General features: G+C 36.3%; 1 protein-coding gene across 1 annotated transcript; it reads right to left on the reverse strand.

Moving 5' to 3' along the window:
• Positions 1-1418: 1418 nt before the first annotated feature.
• On the reverse strand, positions 1419-12139 carry LOC132065567 (aldehyde oxidase 4-like). Its single transcript, XM_059459011.1, has 10 exons — positions 11863-12139; positions 7681-9342; positions 7073-7338; positions 6740-6949; positions 6432-6650; positions 4982-5947; positions 4624-4719; positions 3957-4055; positions 3356-3545; positions 1419-1898 (listed from the first exon to the last, which is right to left on the reverse strand). The coding sequence occupies exons 1-10, from the start codon at positions 12008-12010 to the stop codon at positions 1675-1677; spliced, it is 4080 nt and encodes a 1359-aa protein (XP_059314994.1). The 5' UTR covers positions 12011-12139; the 3' UTR covers positions 1419-1674.
• Between the last annotated feature and the right edge of the window lie 9809 nt (positions 12140-21948).

The following is a 21948-nucleotide window of genomic DNA, read 5'->3' on the forward strand; positions in this document are numbered from 1 at the left end:
CAAGGCATAAGTTCAGAAAAAAAGCAAGCAGAATTTGCAAATTCTGCCTTTTTTTTATAACTTCTCGCCTTTCATGATTTTTTTTTTTTAATTTTCACCGGGGGTTCGAACCTCGCGACCGGGATCTCAATGGGCGGCAAACCTTAAAGGCCACCCCAAATGAAGGACAATCCACGCAAAAAAAATAAAAAAAACAACAACAACAACAACAAATCACACGCCTAACTCAATTTGGGTCATTATGGACCTGAATTTTAGCTCCTCTCTTGGGTTCTTCTTGGGCTCCATGTGGGCCCTTTATCTTGGGCTTCATGTGGGCCCTATCCTATTTTCAGGTCATTCGCACAAATGTCCTATTCGGGGGTAGTCTTTAATTTTTGGCCCTCAAATTGTTGGTCTTTAAGTTTTTTCCTTTGGTACTTTAAGTGGTCGAAAATATCTCTGAGATTCTGGTTCGAACCCCAGCAGGGTATAAAAGATAAAATTTCGCAAGGCAGAATTTTGTAGCAAACTAGGCCTATTCAAGCAAAAGTTATGCCACTTCGTAATCCCAGCAGAGTAAAAAAAATAAAAATTTGTAAGGCATAGTTTCTATATAGAAGTTGGCATAATTTCTATATAGAAGTTCATGCCTTAAGGCATAATTTTACCCCCTCTTCCGGCACAACTTTTGCCTTAGGCATAACTTAGAACTACAGAAGTTATACCTTATAGGCCTAACTTGGAACTACAACATAACTAAGTTAGGCCTTATAAGGCCTAACTTGCGAGAAGCCTTGTCTCGTGATTTTTTTTTGGCCGAGCCAGGGTTCGAATCCAAAACTTCGGGGTATTTTCATCACTTTTTTAGGTGAAAGACAAAAATTGAAGACCGGCAATCTGAGGGGCAAAATTAAAGACTAGCGCTTTGAAGGACAATGCGCGCAAAAAAAAAAAAAAGATTTTCCTTCTCTTAGACTTGGATTTGGACCTTTCAATCCCTATAGCACTTAGCCACTTCTCGCCATAATTTTTGTGTTCATCCTTCGACACTTTTTCTACGATAAGCATCTTCTTAATTTTCCGTTGAAATCCGTCAACTTTAATGAAAGTACGCCCCGTGAATGCTATCAGTGGGGTTTGGCCTCCAAACTGCACGTGAGATGAGTTTTTGCCTCATACAGCTCGGATGAGTCATGAAGCTTGTAAACAAATTCATTATAAAAAAATAGAAATCGGATGTAGCCCGACTAAAGATCAAAAGTAAGAAAATGAACTGTACCGCCACCGATCAAGTGTGAGGCCAGATCACTGAAGCTCTACATAGTAGTCCTCAACTCATGATGCAATATAAAGCAACCATTACCAAAACAGGAACTAAAAGTGGAAACAATATTACAACATTTTACCTGTTATAGATCGTAGGTTATAGTAAGGTCCTTATACACACAAAGAACAAAGTGAATTTGTTCATATTTCTATCAATAGAATAATGCAAATAGTCATCAAGCAAAATAATGTACTACTAACTATTTAGCTTCATGTAGACATTAGAGGACCTTTACATAAAATACACATTGGTGCTCCAATCGACCCTCGTACCAAAACAAATGTGCAAAGTATGGGACGTTAGAACATGTTTTCGTAAAATTGAGGCCTTGGACACTCACCGATTAAGGCGTGTTAATCGGAAATTTAGGTGGATGGTTTGCTGATCAAAGTTTCCAAGTATTTCTCCACATAGTCTAGGTCACAAGTTGTCTTCACAACAGGCATTATGGCAGGTACATCCAGATAAAATTTCGAATCAGACTCCTCGAGTTTACCCCAACGTTTCAGCTGTTTTCGGGCTTCTCTAATGGCTGCCCTTATAGCAGAATGGATTGTAGCTGCTAGAAGCAATGGCGGTTCACCAGAAGCTGCAAAAAGTACTCATGTTATGTTAAAAAATCCATATAATTGCAATTGTTCTATTTAAGTATTTCAAAAGTCGTACTATCAAGAAACTATGTTGCTCAGACTCTTAAAAAATGCTGACGGGTGTGTGTCAGATCCTCCAAAAGTACTGCATTTCTTAAGGATCCAACATGGGTGCGGCAGCATTTCCAGAAAGTCCGAGCAATGTAGTCAAGAAATGCTTCCCACTGGAATATACTTATACCTTATGTCGCTCGGACTCTTCAAAAATGTTTCTACACCCCCGTCAGATCCTCCAAAAATATACTCCCTCTGTTTCAATTTATGTGAACCTATTTCCTTTTTAGTCCGTGCCAAAATGAATGACCTCTTTCCTAATTTGGAAATAAATTCACTTTATGAATGATTTACAGCCACACAAATATTCAAGAATTATTTTACACCACAAGTTTCAAAAGTCTTCCCTCTTTCTTAAATGTCGTCTAACAGTCAAATGAGTTCACATAAATTGAAACGGAGGGAGTACTAGTTTTAGAGGATTTGACACTCACCTGTCGGTAATTTTGAAGAGTCCGAACAACACAACAGTTAGAACCTACGTTGCTCGGACTCTAAGAAAATACTACTAGGTGTATATCGAATCCTCCAAAAGTCTGGCACGGGCACGACAACATTTGAACGGTCCGAGCAACACAGCTTAGAATGGGGAAAACATGATTTTTCAAGTAATTAAGTTTCTAAAAGTCCATAAAATTTGTTCTTTTTTTGTTTTGAGAAATTAGCACTTTTAGTCCCTCAAATACTGAAAAATCTTGATTTTGGTCCTTGTGATTTCTGGATAAGCATGCTTAACCTTTAGTTAATTCATATGTTCACTTTTGATCCTTCCGACCATGAATCTTCAAAAATTTAACGAATTTTTAAGTGCTAAACTCATTCAGTTATTGATTTATTATGTTGAATATTGTTACTTCATATTTGAGGGTAATATAGGTTCGAGATAGTCTAAAACTCTAAATATCACATATTCCCTATATAAAGGGAACAAACACACACATTTAAGTAATTGAAGATTAAATATGCTTAGTCTAATATTACAAGGACCACAACCAGAATTCATTAATAACTGATGGACCGAGAGTGCAATTGTCCTTTCTGTTTTTGATGGTCTTAAGTCATTTCTAATGAAATTTCCTCTAACTCTAATCATCAGCATTCACATACTCTTTCACCTAAAATTATTGAGAAATTATACATTGGCTGTTGCAAATTGCAAAGTTGATTTGAATCAAAATCTATAATATACTAGTTGATTATACACTTTTTATTCTTTTAAGCATTCTCCACAAGAAGTTTTCTGTGCTCAACCATATTGAGAATGAGTTAAAGAAGTCCCTCACTAGTCACTGAAGCAATCAGTATAACAAGCAAAAAAGATGAAATGAAGAAAGAATATTACCTTTAGATGATAGAATACGTTTTTTGTGATGTCCACTGTTTAACACACGAACATTCAAACGCTTAGATATGGTATCAATCGTCGGGATATGGTATGTCCACGTGCTATTTGTAACCATCAATCCGTCTTCGTTTGTAAGATATTCTTCAAGCATAAAATATCCAATTCCCTGTACAAAAGCCCCTTCAATCTGCAAAAATACAGTATTTGTGAATACTGAACTCTGATATTCGTAGTACTAGTGAAACGTTGAAAATTTTCTCAGAGATATACTTCAAGTGAAAAATTCACTCACGAATTTCAACAACTTTTTTTCAAGTGAAATTCATGCTAAACACAACTGCAACATCGAAATACTACTCTTTTTCAACTTCAACCAAATATTGTCCAAAGTCCATATTTGTCCAACGATTTCAAGTGCTAATAACTGATATCAAAACTTAGTATTTGTATGTTTTAGTAAATTTCTTAAACACATATCTAGGGTTTAGACCAAAGCTATTGGATTCGTCAGAACCTGTAGCTTACATTATGTATCCGCTCCTGATTATAAATGCTAATATCTAGAGAAAAAGGGACAACAATCTTTTAAAAGATGAACCTGTCCCAAGTCAACAGCTGGATTCAAGCTCTGACCACAGTCGTATATAATATCTGATTGCATAATTCTTGGCTGTCCTGTCAAAATATCTATCTCAACCTGCAAGAAATCAGCGTCTTTATTGTTAGAAAGTGCTGCAGTTGGTCACTTAGTAGGCGTTTGGACATGAATTCAGTGATATTTGAAAAGAAAACAAAATGGTATTTGAAATTAAGTTGAAAAATGGTATTTGGAAGTTGAAGTTGTGTTTGGACAAGCATTTCACTGGAAAAGAAGTTGATGTTTTGTGAGAGAAAATCTTGGAAAGCTTTTCTTCAAGTTTGGAGTTAAAAACTGGCATAGTGTATAACCAAACAAGTTTTCGAAAAACAATCTTGAAAAAAGCAAAAAATATTACAGCCAAACGGACCCTTAATTGGTTGCCATTGCCAAAAGCTCCAAAAGGTGAATGTCATGCCATGCTTTGCACTCAGTGAATCGTGAGAGCTGATTTCGCTTGGACTCTTCAAATTGCCACCAGGTGCGTGTCTAATCCTCCAAAAGTAGTGCATTATTGGAGGATCAAACACAGGTGCGACAACATTTTTGGAGAGTCCGAGCAACGTAGGATGTAATGCTTCAACGCCAATACATTGAACAGAACAATAACTGGATAAAAGAACTTTACCTCGCTAACAGCAGCACCATAGTTCAAATATTGCCCGGAACTTGAATCTGGGACAAAATAAGCATGTGCTTGTAGATCTATTGGTTGAGCTTCTGCCTGCAGAGAGAGATAGGCCCGCGGAATAATGGGGTTTTAAGAATTTGAACCTTTATGATATTCGACATATGGGAAACAATGTATAACAAATCGTCCCCCAGCTACACATTGTGCAATTCACTTTAACCAATTCATAATAAGTTTTCAAAAGTAGCATAGGATAACAATTGAGCTGGTCTTTTTCCAGAAATTATTAGCATCGACATCTTGAACTTAAGTCATCTTTTGAAACTAGAATTTTAATTAGAGAGAGAAGAAAAACCTCGCGAATCAGTGTAGTCCAGTCGACAGAACCATTTTGTTCTTGAAGTTTTTCCTTCAGAGGAGTCAGTCTTTCAACCAGGATATTACAGCAACGTCGAGCAGCTTCACAGCTTGATTCGGACTTGGTGCTTTCAGCGGTATATCCAGTTTGCACTAAGCTTAATGTATCTATTTGTATGATTCGCACCTTCTCCACGAGTTCTTCGCTCCAACTTCTCTCGATTAAACTAAGAGTGTAGGCGATCACCTGTTTAACCTTTGTCCATAGCCCTTGGCCGATTTCAACCCCTCCAACTTCACAAACTATCGATCCGTCCTGCAGGACGCTTACTTTTGCTGGTGTCGCGTGTTGCGTAACTTCATGCACGATTGGCAATCGAGAAATGCCCCGTTTCTTCCACGTGTTTTTCTCATTAAATTCATCTATCATCTTTCTTCTATCAAAAAATCTTGAGGATGTCGCCAACTGATCCATGATACTAGGCAAGGTATATTCTCCTGGTTCTCCAGCACTATGCTCGTAGAATAATTTAAGGCTTTCATAAGTATGAACATTTTGGCTACTGACAGAGTCCACCTCCATTTCCAGTACACTTGCTACATGTTCTATTATAACGTCTGCAATATATGATCCTTGGACATCCCCCAGTGCCCGCATAGATGATTTGCTGGTAAGGTTTGTCTTGCAATTCTTTAAATTGAAAGAAAAGGCACCCCAATTGTATTTCTTGAGCGCTGCGATTACATGAGACGCTATGACAGGGGTTATATCATCTGATATCCCTCCATTTATTAAGATATCAGCATGTAAGGCTGTGACCTTCCCGTTTGACTTGAATCCAACACTGTACGTTACTTTCAGGGGGTGTCTTCCTCCCGTTATTACCATGTCAGTATTTCTGTTGACGTATATCCTGACAGGATGTCGTAACTTGTACGCTGCAAGTGCACAGGCTGTGGAAACCTGAAGTATCACACAAATCTCAAAGTAGAATCTGTGCATTCTGAATGAATAACAATCTTTAACAAAAAAAAAACTCCGTTGCGTGTAAATAAAAGTGATCTTTTCCCTATTGAACCTTCCTATTATCCTTTTAAACAAAGAGTTTAGGTTACATAATAGTTTTAAAAATAAAAAAGAAGAGGGTTTTTTTTTTTCGCGGGGGGGGGGGGGGGGCAGTGTGCACGATGCATCTCGCATTCACGCAAGGTCCGCGGAAGGGTCGCCCGAGGGATGGGATGGGATGTATGCTGCCTACCCTGATGCAAATATCACTAGCTGATTTCACAGCTCGAACCCGTAACTTATAGGTCACACGGAGACAACTTTTCCGTTGCTCCAAGACTACCCTTCTATGGTTACACAGTAGTATTACAACAAAAACAATTGCTAATGTTTCAAAACTTTTCTAAAACTCAGTTTTTTCCTTCTGTTAATAGGTACTTACTGGCATATTTCTTATTGCCTTGCCACCAAAGCCACCTCCAGCCCTTCTTGTTTTCACGCGGATATTATGCTCGGGAACACCAAGACAACGAGCAATCACACTATGCGTATTCTCAGGGAACTGAGTTGAAGCATAAACAACCATCGTGTTGTCCTCATCAGGAACTGCTAAGGTAGTCTGTGGCTCCATATAAAAGTAGTACTCTGATGGAAGTCTCAACTGGAAATAATCGATACTGATCAATTATATATTTGAAGTGTTACCATACATTTACAATCAAACGTATTATATTTAAACAGACAAAATACCTCAGCAGAAAGAATTTTGTGGTCAGCTTCAGCCATTCCTTTTGAGAAATCACCAACCGGTTCAGTGTCCAGAAACACGGGACCTTGAAGAAAACTTAACCTCTCAACAGCCTCCTCAACAGTTAAAATCGGCGAATCTATGTTTTCCGTGTCATATTCAACAACGGCTGTTCTTGCAGCCACATCAGCAGACCTCTGACTTTTAGCAACCTGTTATTCCACCAAAATTGAACATCTTTAATGAACTAGATCAGAGTTTTCTGTACTGAGTATATGAATAATCAACGCTGCATTAAACCGATCATGCAGATAGAATCTTGAATGACAGCATACCACAACAGCAATTCGATCACCAGCATATTCGCAATGATCCTCTGCAAATAAAGGTTCAGTGCCAAACTGGCTCAAAGCTCCTACATTTTCCCCTCTGCTCGGGATATCTTTAAATGTGATAATGCCAATAATTCCCTCTGCTAATGAATTAGGCTCACGCTGGAGATGAATGTTCTTTACCCTTGCTAGTGGTTTTGTACTATAGATAATTGCCCCGTGTAGACAGTTTGGTGGTGATGGAATGTCGTCTACATAAACAGCTTCACCTGGAAAAAAAAAAAAAACAGCAATAGCCAACAAAATCAATGTTGTGTTGGAGAAAACAAATTCATCTGTAAAATGTACTACAAAACCTGTATCAATCATCGACTATACATCAATTCTAAATTAGTTGGCGTCGGATATGTGAATCCTCTATATTCATTACTACTCTTTTTAAACTTGAAAATGCAATGTACTCTATGTCATAATCACTACATCTCCAACTGTAACCATTGTCAAAGCCAGAAAGTAGGAATAGAGAATAACAAATAATTTTAACTAGGCTTATAATTCTCAAGATGAAATACAAACATGCATACATACAGAGAAAGAGAGAGAGAACAAACCAGAAGCTTGCATGGCAGCTCCATACTTCTTCATCGGCTCACCGACTGGATAGTACTCGGTACTTGATTCCACAACCTGCTCAGCAGGTGATAGTATTGTCTGTGTATTTCCTTGACTAGTATCACCATCTTCTACAAAAGTTTCACCAACTCCGTCGAACAAACCACTGGAAACGGCGGAATCAACATTGGTAAGCGGATACAAAAACTTGAACAGAAAACTGACAGCCAAGCTTGACCTGTACTCAGGGTATGAAGTCCCTGGTTCAGGGACTATGTCTAGCTTGACAAATTTCACTGCTTCATACAGAATCTTGACGTTCAATATTTTCCCGCTTAGATGTTTCTCTACTGTTTTCGCCCTTATCGCATGATTTGTGCCAAAAGCACCAAATGCCAACCTGATTGAATGTATCACGACCCCGTTTCTTCGGGGAGAAACATCAGCTAAGAAAGCAGCATTTACATATGCCAATGCACTTCCGAGAGGTCGCGGTGCAGCTCGATAGGTTTCAAACAAAAACTTCGAAAAGTTCTGAAGAATATTTCCGTCCTTTTTAAAAGGGATCCGAACACTTAGAAGCACACTTCTTGAGTCTAATGCTGGCCTTGCTAAGAGCTCCTCCCATTTAAGTTTTTCTCGTCCATGAATGGTCAATATACTAACCGTAGCATCTACTCCAAGAAATAATGTAGACATATCAGACGGAAAACCAAACTTCTGCGCCATAGCTAAATTTCCCCCCACACTGGCAGTGTTTCTGACGAACGGATTAGCAATCTTCTCCATATGTTGAGCCAACTTTTGGGACACCATCTTTCCATACAATCCCAAATTGACATCGGTTCCCTCATTCAGAAATGAAATAACTCTAGATATTGTCGCAGTTGCTCCGATTTCAATTCCTTTGCGATCCCTATTGAGGATCGAAAGTTCAGGGATACGCCTCAGATCGATGTACTGGTCATAGCGCTGTGTTTCCTTGTAATAACCAGTGCCAGTATTGCCAACAACTATTTTAACACTCCCAACATTTTCAGCCACACTAGAATTCAACAAGCTTTGTAGCTCCTCTATAGAAACAGGGCTAAACCAAGAATACCTCGTGGAATCCAAACACGTGATGGATTCACTTTTCAAGAATTCAGGATATGTAACAAGATCCTTACTTGGATCATAGGGAGGCAATTTACTGGCTTTGGTTTCTGTGGAATCTCCATTTTTCCAAAAGGTATTGAGTCCCAAATCCTCTATATCAACATCAGAAGCAAAACTCCTACAAGCATCAGCGATGGGCCGGTATCCAGTGCAACGACAAAGGTTCCCCGAAATGGACTTTTCAGCTTCAAATGAAGTCAGACTAGAGAATCCTTGTGGAGGAGAAACTTGATGGTTCCCTTTATCGGCATTGACAAGAGCCGAGAAAAACGACATACACATTCCAGGAGTGCAAAAGCCACATTGAGATGCATGGAAACCAGCAAATCTTTGGTGAATTGGGTGATAGCCATCTCTGGTGTTACCAAGACCATCACTTGTAGTAATAGCACAACCATTTAAACTACAAAGAAGTGTAAGGCATGAACTCACACTAAAATCTTCAACTTTGTTTAGCTTGGGATCATACTTTGAGACTAAAACAACACAAGCTCCACAACCACCTGAAAACAATCAAACTTGCAATTAATTTCTTGACAAAAAAACTAGGCCTCGATCCCAAGCAAGGTGGGGTCGACTATATGAATCGTCACTAACTATATCACTCAATTTAAGCTCAATTACGTCAATATTATACAACTATAACAACTAAGCCTCAACCCTAAGCAAGTTGAGGTAAGCTATATGAATCAGTGACCATGATGCTCGATTTAAGCTCATTTCTGTCGATATGGCACAACAATAATAACAACTGAGCCTCAAAACTAAGAATTTGGGGTTGGCTATATGAATCTTTTTTTTTTTTTTTTTTTTTGGCTATATGAATTTTCACTGACCATATCACTCAATTTAAGCTCATTTCAATCGATATTATACAACAATAATAACAACTAAGCCTTAATCCCAAGTAAGTTAGGATATGTTAGATGAATTATTACTGACCATATCGCTCAATTTAAGCTCATTTATGAAAATATTATCTAACAACAATAACAAGTAAACCTCAATCCCAAGCAAGTTAGGGGTCGGCTATCTAAATCCTCATTGATCATGCCGATCCATTTAAGCTCATTTATGTCAATAAGCCTCAACCCAAGTAATATGGTGCCGGCTATCTGAATCATCACTGTCATATCACTCAATTTAAGCTCATTTATGTTAATATTATACAACAATAACAACTAAGCCTTAATTCCGAGGAAGTTGCTATAGGCTATATGAGTCATCATTGACCATATCCCTCAACTTAAGCTCATTTATGTCAATATTATACAACAATAACAACTAAGCCTCAATTTTAAGCAAGTTGGGTAGACTATATATGAATTATCATAAGACCATATCGCTCGATTAAGCTTATTTATGTCAATATTATACAACAATAATAGCTACTAAGCCTCAATCGATGTAAGTTGGGGTTGACTATATAAATGCTCGCTGAACATACTGCTCAATTTAAGCTCATTTATGTCAATATTATACAACAACGATAACAACTGAGTGTGAGTCCCAATTAAGTTGAGGTAGGCTATATGAATCATCACTGACCACATCGCTCAATTTAAGCTCGTTTATGTCAATATTATACAACATGAATAACACCTAAGCCTCAATCTTAAGCAAGTTGGTTCGCATGAATCCTCACTGATCATGTCGCTCCATTCAAGCTCATCTTAGACTGATATATCACTCTAATATAAGAAGTAAAATCTCAATTTATGACACAAGCATCTAGTCTAGTACTCCCTCCGGATAAAAAAAAGTGTCCACTTAGCCTTTTTTTTTGGGGGGTCAAAAAAATGTTTACTTATTAAATCAAGAAACAATTAACCTTATCTTTTCAGATTTGCCCCTATTAAGTGTTATGTGATCAAATCTCAATGCCTATTTAATTAGGGAGCTTAGTCAATTTACATAATTTTTTCTTGGAGTGAGTAGTTTCTTAAGGGATGTGCAAATGGCTAAATAGACTTTTTTTTTTTTTTTTATCCGGAGGGAGTATTATACAAAAAAAGAAGTTAATGGTACATCCTATGACCTATATGTTTAAAAAATGCAGAAGTTTGCCATTAAGTTGCATATAATGGAAAGCTTTCACTGCTAATTTCCTTTTCATTCCCATAAACGAGAAGGAAAAAGAAAGAAATCAAACAAAAATAGTAACTACTCACCTCCATTTCATTTTATATTTGACAGGACATGAATTTTAAAAAAGAAAGAAAATAAATTTCAGAACTTATGGTCATGTTATGATATTTTTGTGGCTATAAGAGCGTGAGAATAAAATAAGAAATTTAAAGTTAAAAAGTTTTCAAATGCAAAAATGCCTCATTTTTTTGGGAACAAACTAAAAAAAATGTGTCACATACAATGAAACAGTAGAGTAGTAGGTAATGCAAATCCTCCTATTTGTTCCCTTTCAACTATAAGGACACCTTTTTTCCATTTTTAATTCTAAAGTAAGAAAAAATTGATTCCATAATTTTTTACTAATTAATTATAAGTACGCGATAAATGTTTACTTCCTATATCTCAATTTACGTGGTACAATTCGATTTTCAAGAGTCAAATCTTTTAATTTTGACTGTAACTTCGCACATAATATCTTAAGTTTTTTTGAAATAAAAAATTACATATTTGAAAACTATATAAAAAATACTATAATTGACAATTCAAAATATTTAATAGTTATATGAAAAAATCGTGGTCAAAGAAAAACTCGTTTGATTCTCGAAATACGAGAGCTGCCACACAAAATTGGGATTGAGAGAGTATTATTTTTGGTCTCCCGTTCAGTAACCAGTGCTCCCCCCTAAAGGCGACCCAATTCCCGAGGCTCTACCTGAGACCACTTGTCAAGTAAATATCCTTCATTTTTTATCAGAAGTCTCTGGTTCGAACCTCGAAAAGGAGATGATCGTCTGTGGTAAGAAGCTTGTTACCTCCAAAATAGAATTTATCTGACGCAAATTTAACTTAATCGGATCCCAAAGGGAGTACAGAACACCAAGTAAACCAATTACCTTCACCACAACCAAGCTTGGGACTCTTGAAAGAAGCATGATATCTCAAGAACTGAAGCAAAGTAGTAGAAGGATCAACACATGCTAACTCAAATCTCTCTCCATTAACTGCAAAAACCAAATTTCCATTTCTCTGTGACCCCTCCATTAAATAACATGTAAACTTATTTCTGACTTGTTTAATCTAAGCAGAAAAAAACCAATAAAACATAATATTTGTTAGGTATATGAAGTATTTCTCTCATACAGATTCATGCACGTTCCTTGAATTATTAATTTATAGACTTCTGATTAGATTAGCTAGCAGTGTGTAAATTTGAGAAAATGACAAAAATGACTCCTTATCTTTGGTGGTAGGCTCAAAGTAATCCATTAAGTTATTATCTGAGCAGTTTTGGTCCTTTAAGTTTTGTCAAAGCCGAGTACTTCTGTCTCCGTCGAAATATTTATGGAACTTAGATAAATAAATTAAATCCGAATTGTGAAAACATAAAATATTTAACTGGAACTCACATTTGGATTTTGGAAGTACAATTTTTGCAGTTTATGTTACTTTGATCTATTTCAAGAGTCTGGTGCAACTTTTCGAGGTGCAATTTCTGTTTTTTTTTAATCTATTTTTTTGTGTTTGGTGTAGTTTCTTATATTGTGATTTCTGAAATTTTGGCAGAAATTTTTGATGTTTCTAGTAATTTTTTATTTTATAATTTCGGTTAATTTAACAATCAGAATTTGATAAATATCTAACGCAAATCGAAAGTGCTCACTTTTAAAAAACTTAAAGAACCAAAACTGCTCAGATGATACTTAAAGTACTACTTTAAACCTACTATGCAAGATAATGGGTCATTTTGGCGAGTAAATTTGTTTAGCTATCGTTCAATATGTGACTTCTTGTTTACTAGCTAGTTCTCCCATATATTCTTTATTTCTTTCTTTCTCCTGTATAAGAAGTGTTGGTGAACAGCTTAACAGGCATGCTTTCGTTGTCATGTCTGTTTGGTAGTGAGGGCATTTTTGATATTTTGTGATATTTGTGCTTTAAACTTGTTGTCCCTGCTGTCAGGGGCGGAGACAGTAAGAGATCAGGGGTTCACCCGAACTCCCTTCAGTCAAAAATTACACTATATATGCAAGGTTAAAGTTACTTTATATGTAAATATAGTAGATGTTGGATCTCCTTGACTTCTTCGTGTGTTTTTTTTTTTATATATTTTTGAAGTCCCTAAGTAAAAACTCTGACTCAGCCACTGCCTAATATTGTGTTGTGTGTATTTTTTCCTTTTTCCCCTCTTCCTATATAAGAAGTTGTGGAGAGGCAGCTGAAGCAGCCACCTCTCCGTTGACATCCCTGCTTGCCTCCAGGGTTATTTTTTATTTTTCATTGTCTTTGTGCTTTATGATTGTTGCACTTGATGGCCTTATGGTTGTTCATTCATTACAAAAAAAATTGAGTAATTTGCAGAGATTGAAAGTTATAAATCGCGGAGTTTTAGCCTCCACTATTTACTAGCTGAAGATTAAATCTCTGCGAATTGTAATTTTTAACTTCCGTAAATTACCTATTATTTTGTAGTGATTTCCCGAAATGAAAAAAAAGACCCATGTACTGCATATTACTGATTGTCGTTCTTCACATGTTATATGATGTCATCTTTTCCTATGTCTATATTTGCCCCTGATTTGGGGCTCATATTACTTTTTGTACCTTCTGGGTTTGAGTAAGAAAAACAATGTTCAGTCCTTTACGTAATTCTAAAAGTTTCTTGTAAACAAGTAGTTACAGTTGTTCATTCATGTGGTTCCCACTACTCTTAATATAGGAGAAATTTGCTCCTATCATAATTAATGCTATGCAGACTTTCTAACTCATACGTCAGGAAAGTTTAACTTTTTCTTTTTGCACGTTATATTGCTGTTCCAAAATTGTAAGTTATTAATGTTTATTTAAAGATTAACTTAGATTAAGTATCATAGTAAACTGAATATTAATTTATTTTTCATATTCGCGAATACTATTTTTTTCGCTTCTAGACAGTAAATGTGAAAACATATAGAGTACACATCTTTAAGAAAATTCTTTATGCTATTTTATCTATAAAGTTTTTGAGGTTAACCGAACAAAATAATAAAGACTCCATTATAGTAGCATAATGGAATGTACAAACTTAGAGATTGGCAACATCCCGCTAGTATATAAGTGTCACACCCCTACCAGGAGTATGACGGGCTCCGACCCGTAGGTCCGGAACCACCTAACTTATCCGTTACTTTGAACATTATAAACCATAACTCAAAGAACACCTGTACGCAGAAAAGGCCCAACATAGGAATATCCGATCATTCAGCACATGTGTTCATATACGGACCGACAAGGTTGCCACATCATAACGTATATCATAAAGCTTATATACAAGGCTAACGGTAAAGTATCAAGAGCTCAAAATAAGGCGGACAAGGCCACCAATATATTATACCATAATATGACCGGTGGAACTATAAAACATCTAACTGACACACACGCGTCTACGAGCCTACACATAGATTTCAAATGATTATAAGGACAATACCAAATACTGACTCCGAAGTAGGTGGAGTGCTCCTGAGAATCCGCTGATACAACACCTACGGGTCTGATCCGTCTCCCTGCCTACCTGCGGGCATGAGCACAGCGTCTACAAGAAGGGACGTTAGTACGAATAATGTACTGAGTATGTAAGGCATGAATAACAACATAATATAGATATGAAAGGGAACATGGAATAAGGGAGATAACCTGTACATCTGGATGCCTCATAAGGCGGTGTCATGCATGCTTAGCCTTTAAAAAAAATCATTTTTATACATATATATAGAACCATACCCGGCCATTAAGGCTCGGTGTCATATATATAGTATCATGCCCGGCCATTAAGGCTCGGTGTTATCATCGTTAGCCCGCGTCCGGGGCAATATCATAACATGTCCACTGCAGTGGTGTGCACATCCATGTGCCATGCCTGGCCGACTATAGCATGGCGCGGTGTGAGAAAATACATACATATATATAAAGCATGCATGAGAGCCCAATCAAAAGCCACAACTATATCGGAGTGACGTAAGGTCGGTAGCCTCCGATTATATTATGGATCAATCATCATCATTTATCCCACCTTGAAGGAACAATTATTATAAGGTAAGATCAACAACAATGAATAAAATCGAGAAAGTCATGAAATAAGCTCAATAATCTCATAATAGCATTAAAATCATAAGCTTTGGAATCTCCAGAAATGGGATCATCATAATCGTCATCATGGTCCTTATAGAAAACATTCGTCTTTAGCATCATAAGGATTTTGAAAATCATGAACTGCTAGTATTTCCGGAAATAAGGTATTATGGAAGTCGTCCATGCGTTCATAGGAAAAGAATCATGCCTTTAAAAGAAAGAGGTGTTATACCCTATTTTAACCTAAGTCAAAATAGTTTACAACATCCCGATAATTCCGGGGTTATTTAAAGTTAAGGAGTCGCCACCTAATTATTTCTGGTGAATTAGGACACCTAAAGTTTATTAAAGTAGTTATCTAAAGTTAACTCTGTTTAAGGTCTGCGAAACTTAAGATTCTAGGTAAGGGTTCAATTAGTCTAAAGGGAAGGTATTAGGCATCCTTTAAGACCCATTAACAATGGTTAACCGACCGGACTTATGATTAATTAGGCTTAAGTGTAAATATAATATTTTAAATATTTAAGAAAATATCTTTAAAGTATTGCTAAAGTTATAAATAAAAGTAGAATATAACAAAGTAAAACTTGTGGAAAAGTAGTGATTGCATAAAAGAGTTTAGTTATAAATAAACTAAAAGAAACGGAATGTGTAATGTTCATATGTATTTAGAATATGAATTACGCCAACTAGCAAATTAAACGTATTTGTAAAGTTATTGTGAGTTAATGTTTTGACAAAAGATGTATTTCAAGTGTCGAAAAGGAACTAAAGTAAAAAGTTATCCATTGAAAACTAATTTGTTTTTATTTCTTAGTATAAGCTAACGTTAGTGTAAGATTTGTGACGTTTTGAACTTCTAAAATAGTAAGCATAAATTATGATTCCCTTAGCCAAAAGATGTAGTCATGCTATTTTGAAAATCCATTACTCAAATAAATGTTATAGATACTATAAATAGTTTTAAAAATAGAAGTGAATGTAATTTGTGAAATTAACTACCCATTACTAAACTAAAACCCTTAATGTCACTAAGGTTCATCTAAATTAGCAAACAAAATGTTAATCATACAATACACGTCAAATGCGCATAAAAATAAAATAGAGGAATAGGAATGATGCAAATGGGCTTAGCCCATTAAAGAATGCTGCTGTCCGCTACTGTTGCTGTTCACATTTTATTGGGCTTTGGCCCAAATTTTATTTCCTTGTTTGGCTGCAGGTTGGCCGACTCGATAGAGAAATTGCGTTGGGTTTTTAGCCCAACACCGAATGCGGGAGATGATGACGAGTCCAAGGGACTCGTATGCGGTAGTCATGCATAAAAATAAGAGAAAAGGATTAGTATACGATCAATAAGCAAGGCTAAACATGCAAAATATAACTCGAACAAAATCAGTAGATTATGTATACACTGTATATATTTTAGTATATCTTATGTATATACATTCATAAGGATTTATAGGACCACATTTGCACACTACTATCAAACACTACTACTATATAGTGAATAAAAGCACTTAAACACACAGAATCATAAGAGAATGGACAAGGTAAGACTGATGCTGGATTCGGACAAATAGCCATAGAAGCAACTAGTATAGCACACATTTAGAAGACATGCTTTACAACTATATTAATCCAGAGTCCCATATTCCGATAAGTACCCAACAAGGTTCCTAAAGATCATAACAAGTGGGCAAATGTCACCATGCTGTAATAACATCTATCATGAGTAAACAAGTAAGATGGGTTTCAAAGAACTCAGAATCAGTTTCAACAAGACAGGGAGAGAACCAGACAGTACATGTTTGTACAGAGCCGTGCTAGGCAAGATATACAACAAAAAGAGGCACGAACTTATGCAGATTTTCATTATTCAAAAAAATAGACAGTTTGGAGATGATAAAACCAGATTCCATGTAGTTTGGGAGACATGTATGATAGTTATTTAAACTTTGCATAGAGTGTAGGCGAGTTCAAGAAGTAAATAAGCTCAGGATTAACAACAAGTAAGCGAGTAGTATTATCTATAGAAATAGGATATGAATATCATGCTTGGACTTAGATACTTAGCAGGCCACAGTGGAGCTAAAAAAAAAAAAAAAACCAAGTGACAAACAAGAAGCAAACTCAGAAATTGCGGCTATGACAAATTCAAGACAAGGGCACCCTATCAAGACTTAAATCTTGGCAGCAAACAAACTCCCCTGTAGGTTCACACTAAACAGTCGAGCCTCAATCAACACAAACTAAAACAAACAGCTTTATTATACAAAATTCAGACTGCCAGGCTCACATATTATGCATAATAAACATAAGAATGATAGGTAGTGACCTTAGTAACCACACATTGGTCACGGATTCATTGCAACCAGAAGATAAAATTAAGCAATAGACCAGTCAAGTAAGATAAATTAACACATAACAGAGTGTGGTAAGCATAGATAGAGGGGTAAGTCAACTAAACAAGTAGGTTGGTTCAAACATGGAATGTTTACATGCTTTTAAAAACACACTGATTAAACATGCTTGTATAGTAAATTGTGATTAACATGTTGACAGAACATTCACAACAAATCCATGGACAGCCAGACAACAGATTTAACTAACAATTAAATAGACATGGACAAACTGCGGAACAGAATATTTGGTCGTCGAATTCCTATATGCAACATCTAAACTCCAAAACGAAACTTGAATACAGTCATATTATACTACTAACGTATAATAGAGGCCAAATCAAATAAAAGAAAATAGAAATCGACATATTATATAGCTACTTCATCGTGTCTAAACCCAGCAGATTACACACATATCGGGGTATGTTATTTGAACAAACAGAGTATAAGAGAGGCAGTATCAACCTGTTTTAATCATATACACAATATATCTAAGATATACACACCACGGTGTGTATATCAGATATATATCGAATGTATATCCTCGCCTTATCTTGATAACCCACTGTACATCCTATATATATTCGTTTTAAAATGTGTCCTAAGTTCTGTAAATTCAGTCTAAGCATGCAAACTACCCTATACGTCTTCCAAATTCATTTTTTAGCAATTGATATCCTAAACTAACAGTTCCCAAACATCAAACAGATAACGCGACGACAGAGAAAACTACATAACTACTGAAAATATAGCAAAATAAGCTAAAGTCTGACCAAAACAGAAACTACAGACTATAAATAATGAATGTATCGAGTTTACCTTTTTTGTGTGCAATGAACTGAGGCGTCGAAGTCGTCGAATCTATATTTCCAACAGGATGAACTCAAATTCTTTTGAGTTCTAAACTCAACAAATCCGCAGAATAAAGTTTTAAAGCCAAAGAAAATCAAATTGAATTTGTTGGAAACCCCTTTGTCGCGGCTAAAGTTCACCGGAAAAGGGAAAAATCAAGTGTAGAAGATGGTTGGGTCTCTTAAAACACTGAATATCCTCCTTTCTAAAACAAAGTTTTCCCCCCTAAAACTGAAAAGATCCCCCCAGATTTATAGGGTTTCGTTTGGTTTTAAGAAAAGAGAGAGAGGAGCGTATGAGAGATAGGAGTGGGGACAAAGCGGGATGGAGAGACAGAGGCGTGGGGGGACAGAGGGTAGTGGAAGGGAGCGTGAAGGGAGAGAAGGGAGAGAGACGAAGGAGAAGGGGAGCGGCTGAGTGAAAAAAAAAAAAAAAAAAAGGAAAGAGAGGTAGGGTTTAGGGAATAAAGGGGATGGGCTGGACCGGGTCGGGTATTTGATTGGACCGGGTAGGGATTATTTGGGCTGGTTGATTAAATTAAAAGTGGGCTGATATAATGTGGGTCGGGTATCAAAATGTGGGTTGATTATTTGGCTGAAAATTGTAGATCCTTCCTCCCCTATTTAATTATTCTTGGGCTTCTAATTTAATAACTAGTACAAAATATATTATGCGTAGATAATTAATAATTAATATGTATAAAAATAAGAATTTAACAAAATGTTGTTTTTGTAATTAATTTGGCGGGTTCAAACCCGACAATGAACGATGACTAACCGTTTAAAATTTGTGATACAGTAATGCTCATAATGTTGAAAATAAAGGTAGCGTTATTAATAGTAGTAGCAAATTAAAAAAATAGTGAAAAATAAAGTATTTAGCTTGTCAGTAAATTTAGAAACCCGAGTAAATTAAATAAAGGCGGGACAAAATTGGGTGTCAACAAGAGGAATAGCCTTAACATACCTGGAAGATAATTTCTCGACTTCCAACTTACTTCCTGTCTTGCAATTCACTTAAGATCATTCGTAGCCTCGTAATCTACATATACGACCATTCATACTATTGTTAGGCTCATCGTCATACGCTCGTCTTAAACCCTTAATTTAAATCCATTTATAATCTGCCGAAATTCGGGCAGCATCTCCCCTGTTTATATGCCTAGCCCGAAATCACAATCCAATAACCAACAACAATAACAACAATACCAACATCAACAACAATAATATCAACACCAAGATGCTCCATAAACATCCCACACGATGTTTATTCAATTTCTCCATCAACAGTTCATTATACGATCATTTCATAACTCTATCTCCGTAAATAAACTGAAATTAATATTAATAAGAAGAGATTCATACCTTATTCTTGCTAGAGCAGCAATATCTTCAATATTCACTTTGAATCCAATCAATTCCAACGCAAGACAAAACTATAATCGCGACTACACGTTACCTGGACCTCGATTAATATTCCGTCACTCGAAATTACTCAAAATCCTCACTTTTATGAGGTAAATATGCTCTTTTTTGTTGCTGATTTTTCTGGAATATTTGGGGGGTTTTTATGACCAAAAAAATGGGGTTTTTCCCCTTATATAGGGTGCCAAAGTCGGCATCGCTGTAGCACTGTAGCAGCGCACCCTGCTCTGCCTACCTAACTTGTAACGTCCATAATTCTCTATTCCGACGTCGTATAGATGAGCGGTTTGTTGCTTTGGAAACTAGACTCGACGAACTTCATTTTAGGCTTTTAAAACACCTTAAAACTCCTCATATACCTGGAGATATACTCCTCCAAATTTGACCCAAAATTTTGTCCTTAATTCTGCCAACTTTTTCCAAATTTTCGACAAACTTATTTTCTTTGATTTGCTTGGTCCCGGAATCTTCCAAAACTCCCCCTACATACTATTTATCATTTATTATACTTGATAATGGGCATGTTCTCATGTTTCAAGGTTGTCCTTCCCGGTTACGACTTACGAGATCGCAATTCATCCTTTACTCCATTGTTACGTGCTTCCCATGGCTTGTACCTTTCAAAACTTCATGGACGTCTCCGATACTCCATTATAACGGTGAAGTACGTGGCATGCTCATGCTCTGAAAGTGCGGGGTGTAACATTCTCCCCCCCTTCAAAACATTCATCCTCGAATGTTGAGGTAGAGTTCGCTCTGAGGTAGATGTCAATGTTCTTACCTGTATTTGTCGATATTTACTTTACTTACTTGCAGTCTTACTTGCTCATTTAAAACTGAACTTATCCGAATTATGCAGTTTATCCTTCTTCTTTTGTAGCCGAAATTTATGCCCGTACTCAAGGTCGTCCCTTTTCTTATTTCTACTAACTTTTTGCTTTATTGTCTCTTCAACCTCCCTCCGTCGTTTACATTTTTATATCTTTTTATGTACTTTACTTCGTGGGCGTTCGGTATTCTTATTCGTATTTTCAAAGTTCGGGTTTAAACTCTTTATACCATTTTATCTAAATGTGGGTCAAAGTTTAACTATCCTTTTCACCTTTGTGTCGGTTCTACGAAATAGCTGGTATTTAGCTTCAACATCCGTAGCCTTCCTCCAAAAACTTAGCCCATCATGTTCAATTTATCATATTGGAACCTTATCAACCAATACTTCAAACAACTATTTACTCAAAATTGTTTTACTTCAAATTAATCATTAGAATGAGAACTTATTCATTTTTTTTTATGGGATCGGTTGAGGGGAACCAAAGCATGGCTCGATAACGATTGTGAGTCCTCCAAAAATGCAATCATATATACCATACATTTTCTTATGGCCACAACTTATACCAAGTGAAATTCGATAGAAATCAATGATGAATATTGTCTTCATCCCTGAACTATTCTTCTACAAGCAAGCATAACATTTTCAAACATCCGGTCGACTATGGTTTGTCTCGACTAAGGTGTTCGGCTATGGTTCTTGAAAGATGAGGGATTTTTTGAATAGTAATTGAATTAACATTGATGGGTATATTAATTTAATGGGCCTTTTAATTATTTCCTTAAAGATAACATCTAAAATCGACTACCGAAACCGAAATCGTATTTTTAATTTTATTCCCGAAAATTGAATCGAAAATCGAAATACCGAAATTCCCGGTTCGGTTCGGTAATTCGATTTTCGGTATTCAATTCGATCCCATCTTCTTTTTATTAATCTTTACGTATCTTTCTTACATTTTATCTTTGTAACTTATTCTTAGTTTAACACCGAAATCTTTGCGGTACTTTATCTTTCTAATTTAACACCTAAATGTTCTCTTTCCTTCAATTGGACTTCTGGCACTTGGCTAACTAACGGTAATTCTTGTACTTATATCAAGAACGTCTCAAATCTTTTCTTTAATGATTCCTTTCCTTCAATTTACTCTTAAAGTTTTTGATCCTTAGTTCAGCTAATAAATTAGGGGTGAATTCAGAAGTTTGTCGAAGAATAACCAAGATTCCTAGTCATGCAGCGAATTCGGATCTTTTCATTCTTTCCTTTGTCTGTAACCTTCATTCGTTCCTTTTCCAATAAGAGCCATCATGTTACTTGTTCCACGAGGTTTCATTGTCAACCGATTGTTCTAATCAAACGCGATATCCT

This window comes from Lycium ferocissimum, chromosome 7, assembly GCF_029784015.1.
Source record: "Lycium ferocissimum isolate CSIRO_LF1 chromosome 7, AGI_CSIRO_Lferr_CH_V1, whole genome shotgun sequence".
Classification (NCBI taxonomy): Eukaryota; Viridiplantae; Streptophyta; class Magnoliopsida; order Solanales; family Solanaceae; genus Lycium; species Lycium ferocissimum.

Bases quoted from the DNA above. Each gene is read 5' to 3' on its own strand.
- LOC132065567 (XM_059459011.1), bottom strand. From the start codon at position 12,010: ATGGAGGGGTCACAGAGAAATGGAAATTTGGTTTTTGCAGTTAATGGA. The intron at 4,720-4,981 runs GTTTTTCTTCTC...CTCTCTCTGCAG, and splicing joins GGACTACACTGATTCGCGAG to GCAGAAGCTCAACCAATAGA. The intron at 1,899-3,355 runs GTAATATTCTTT...TACTTTTTGCAG, and splicing joins ACGTATTCTATCATCTAAAG to CTTCTGGTGAACCGCCATTG.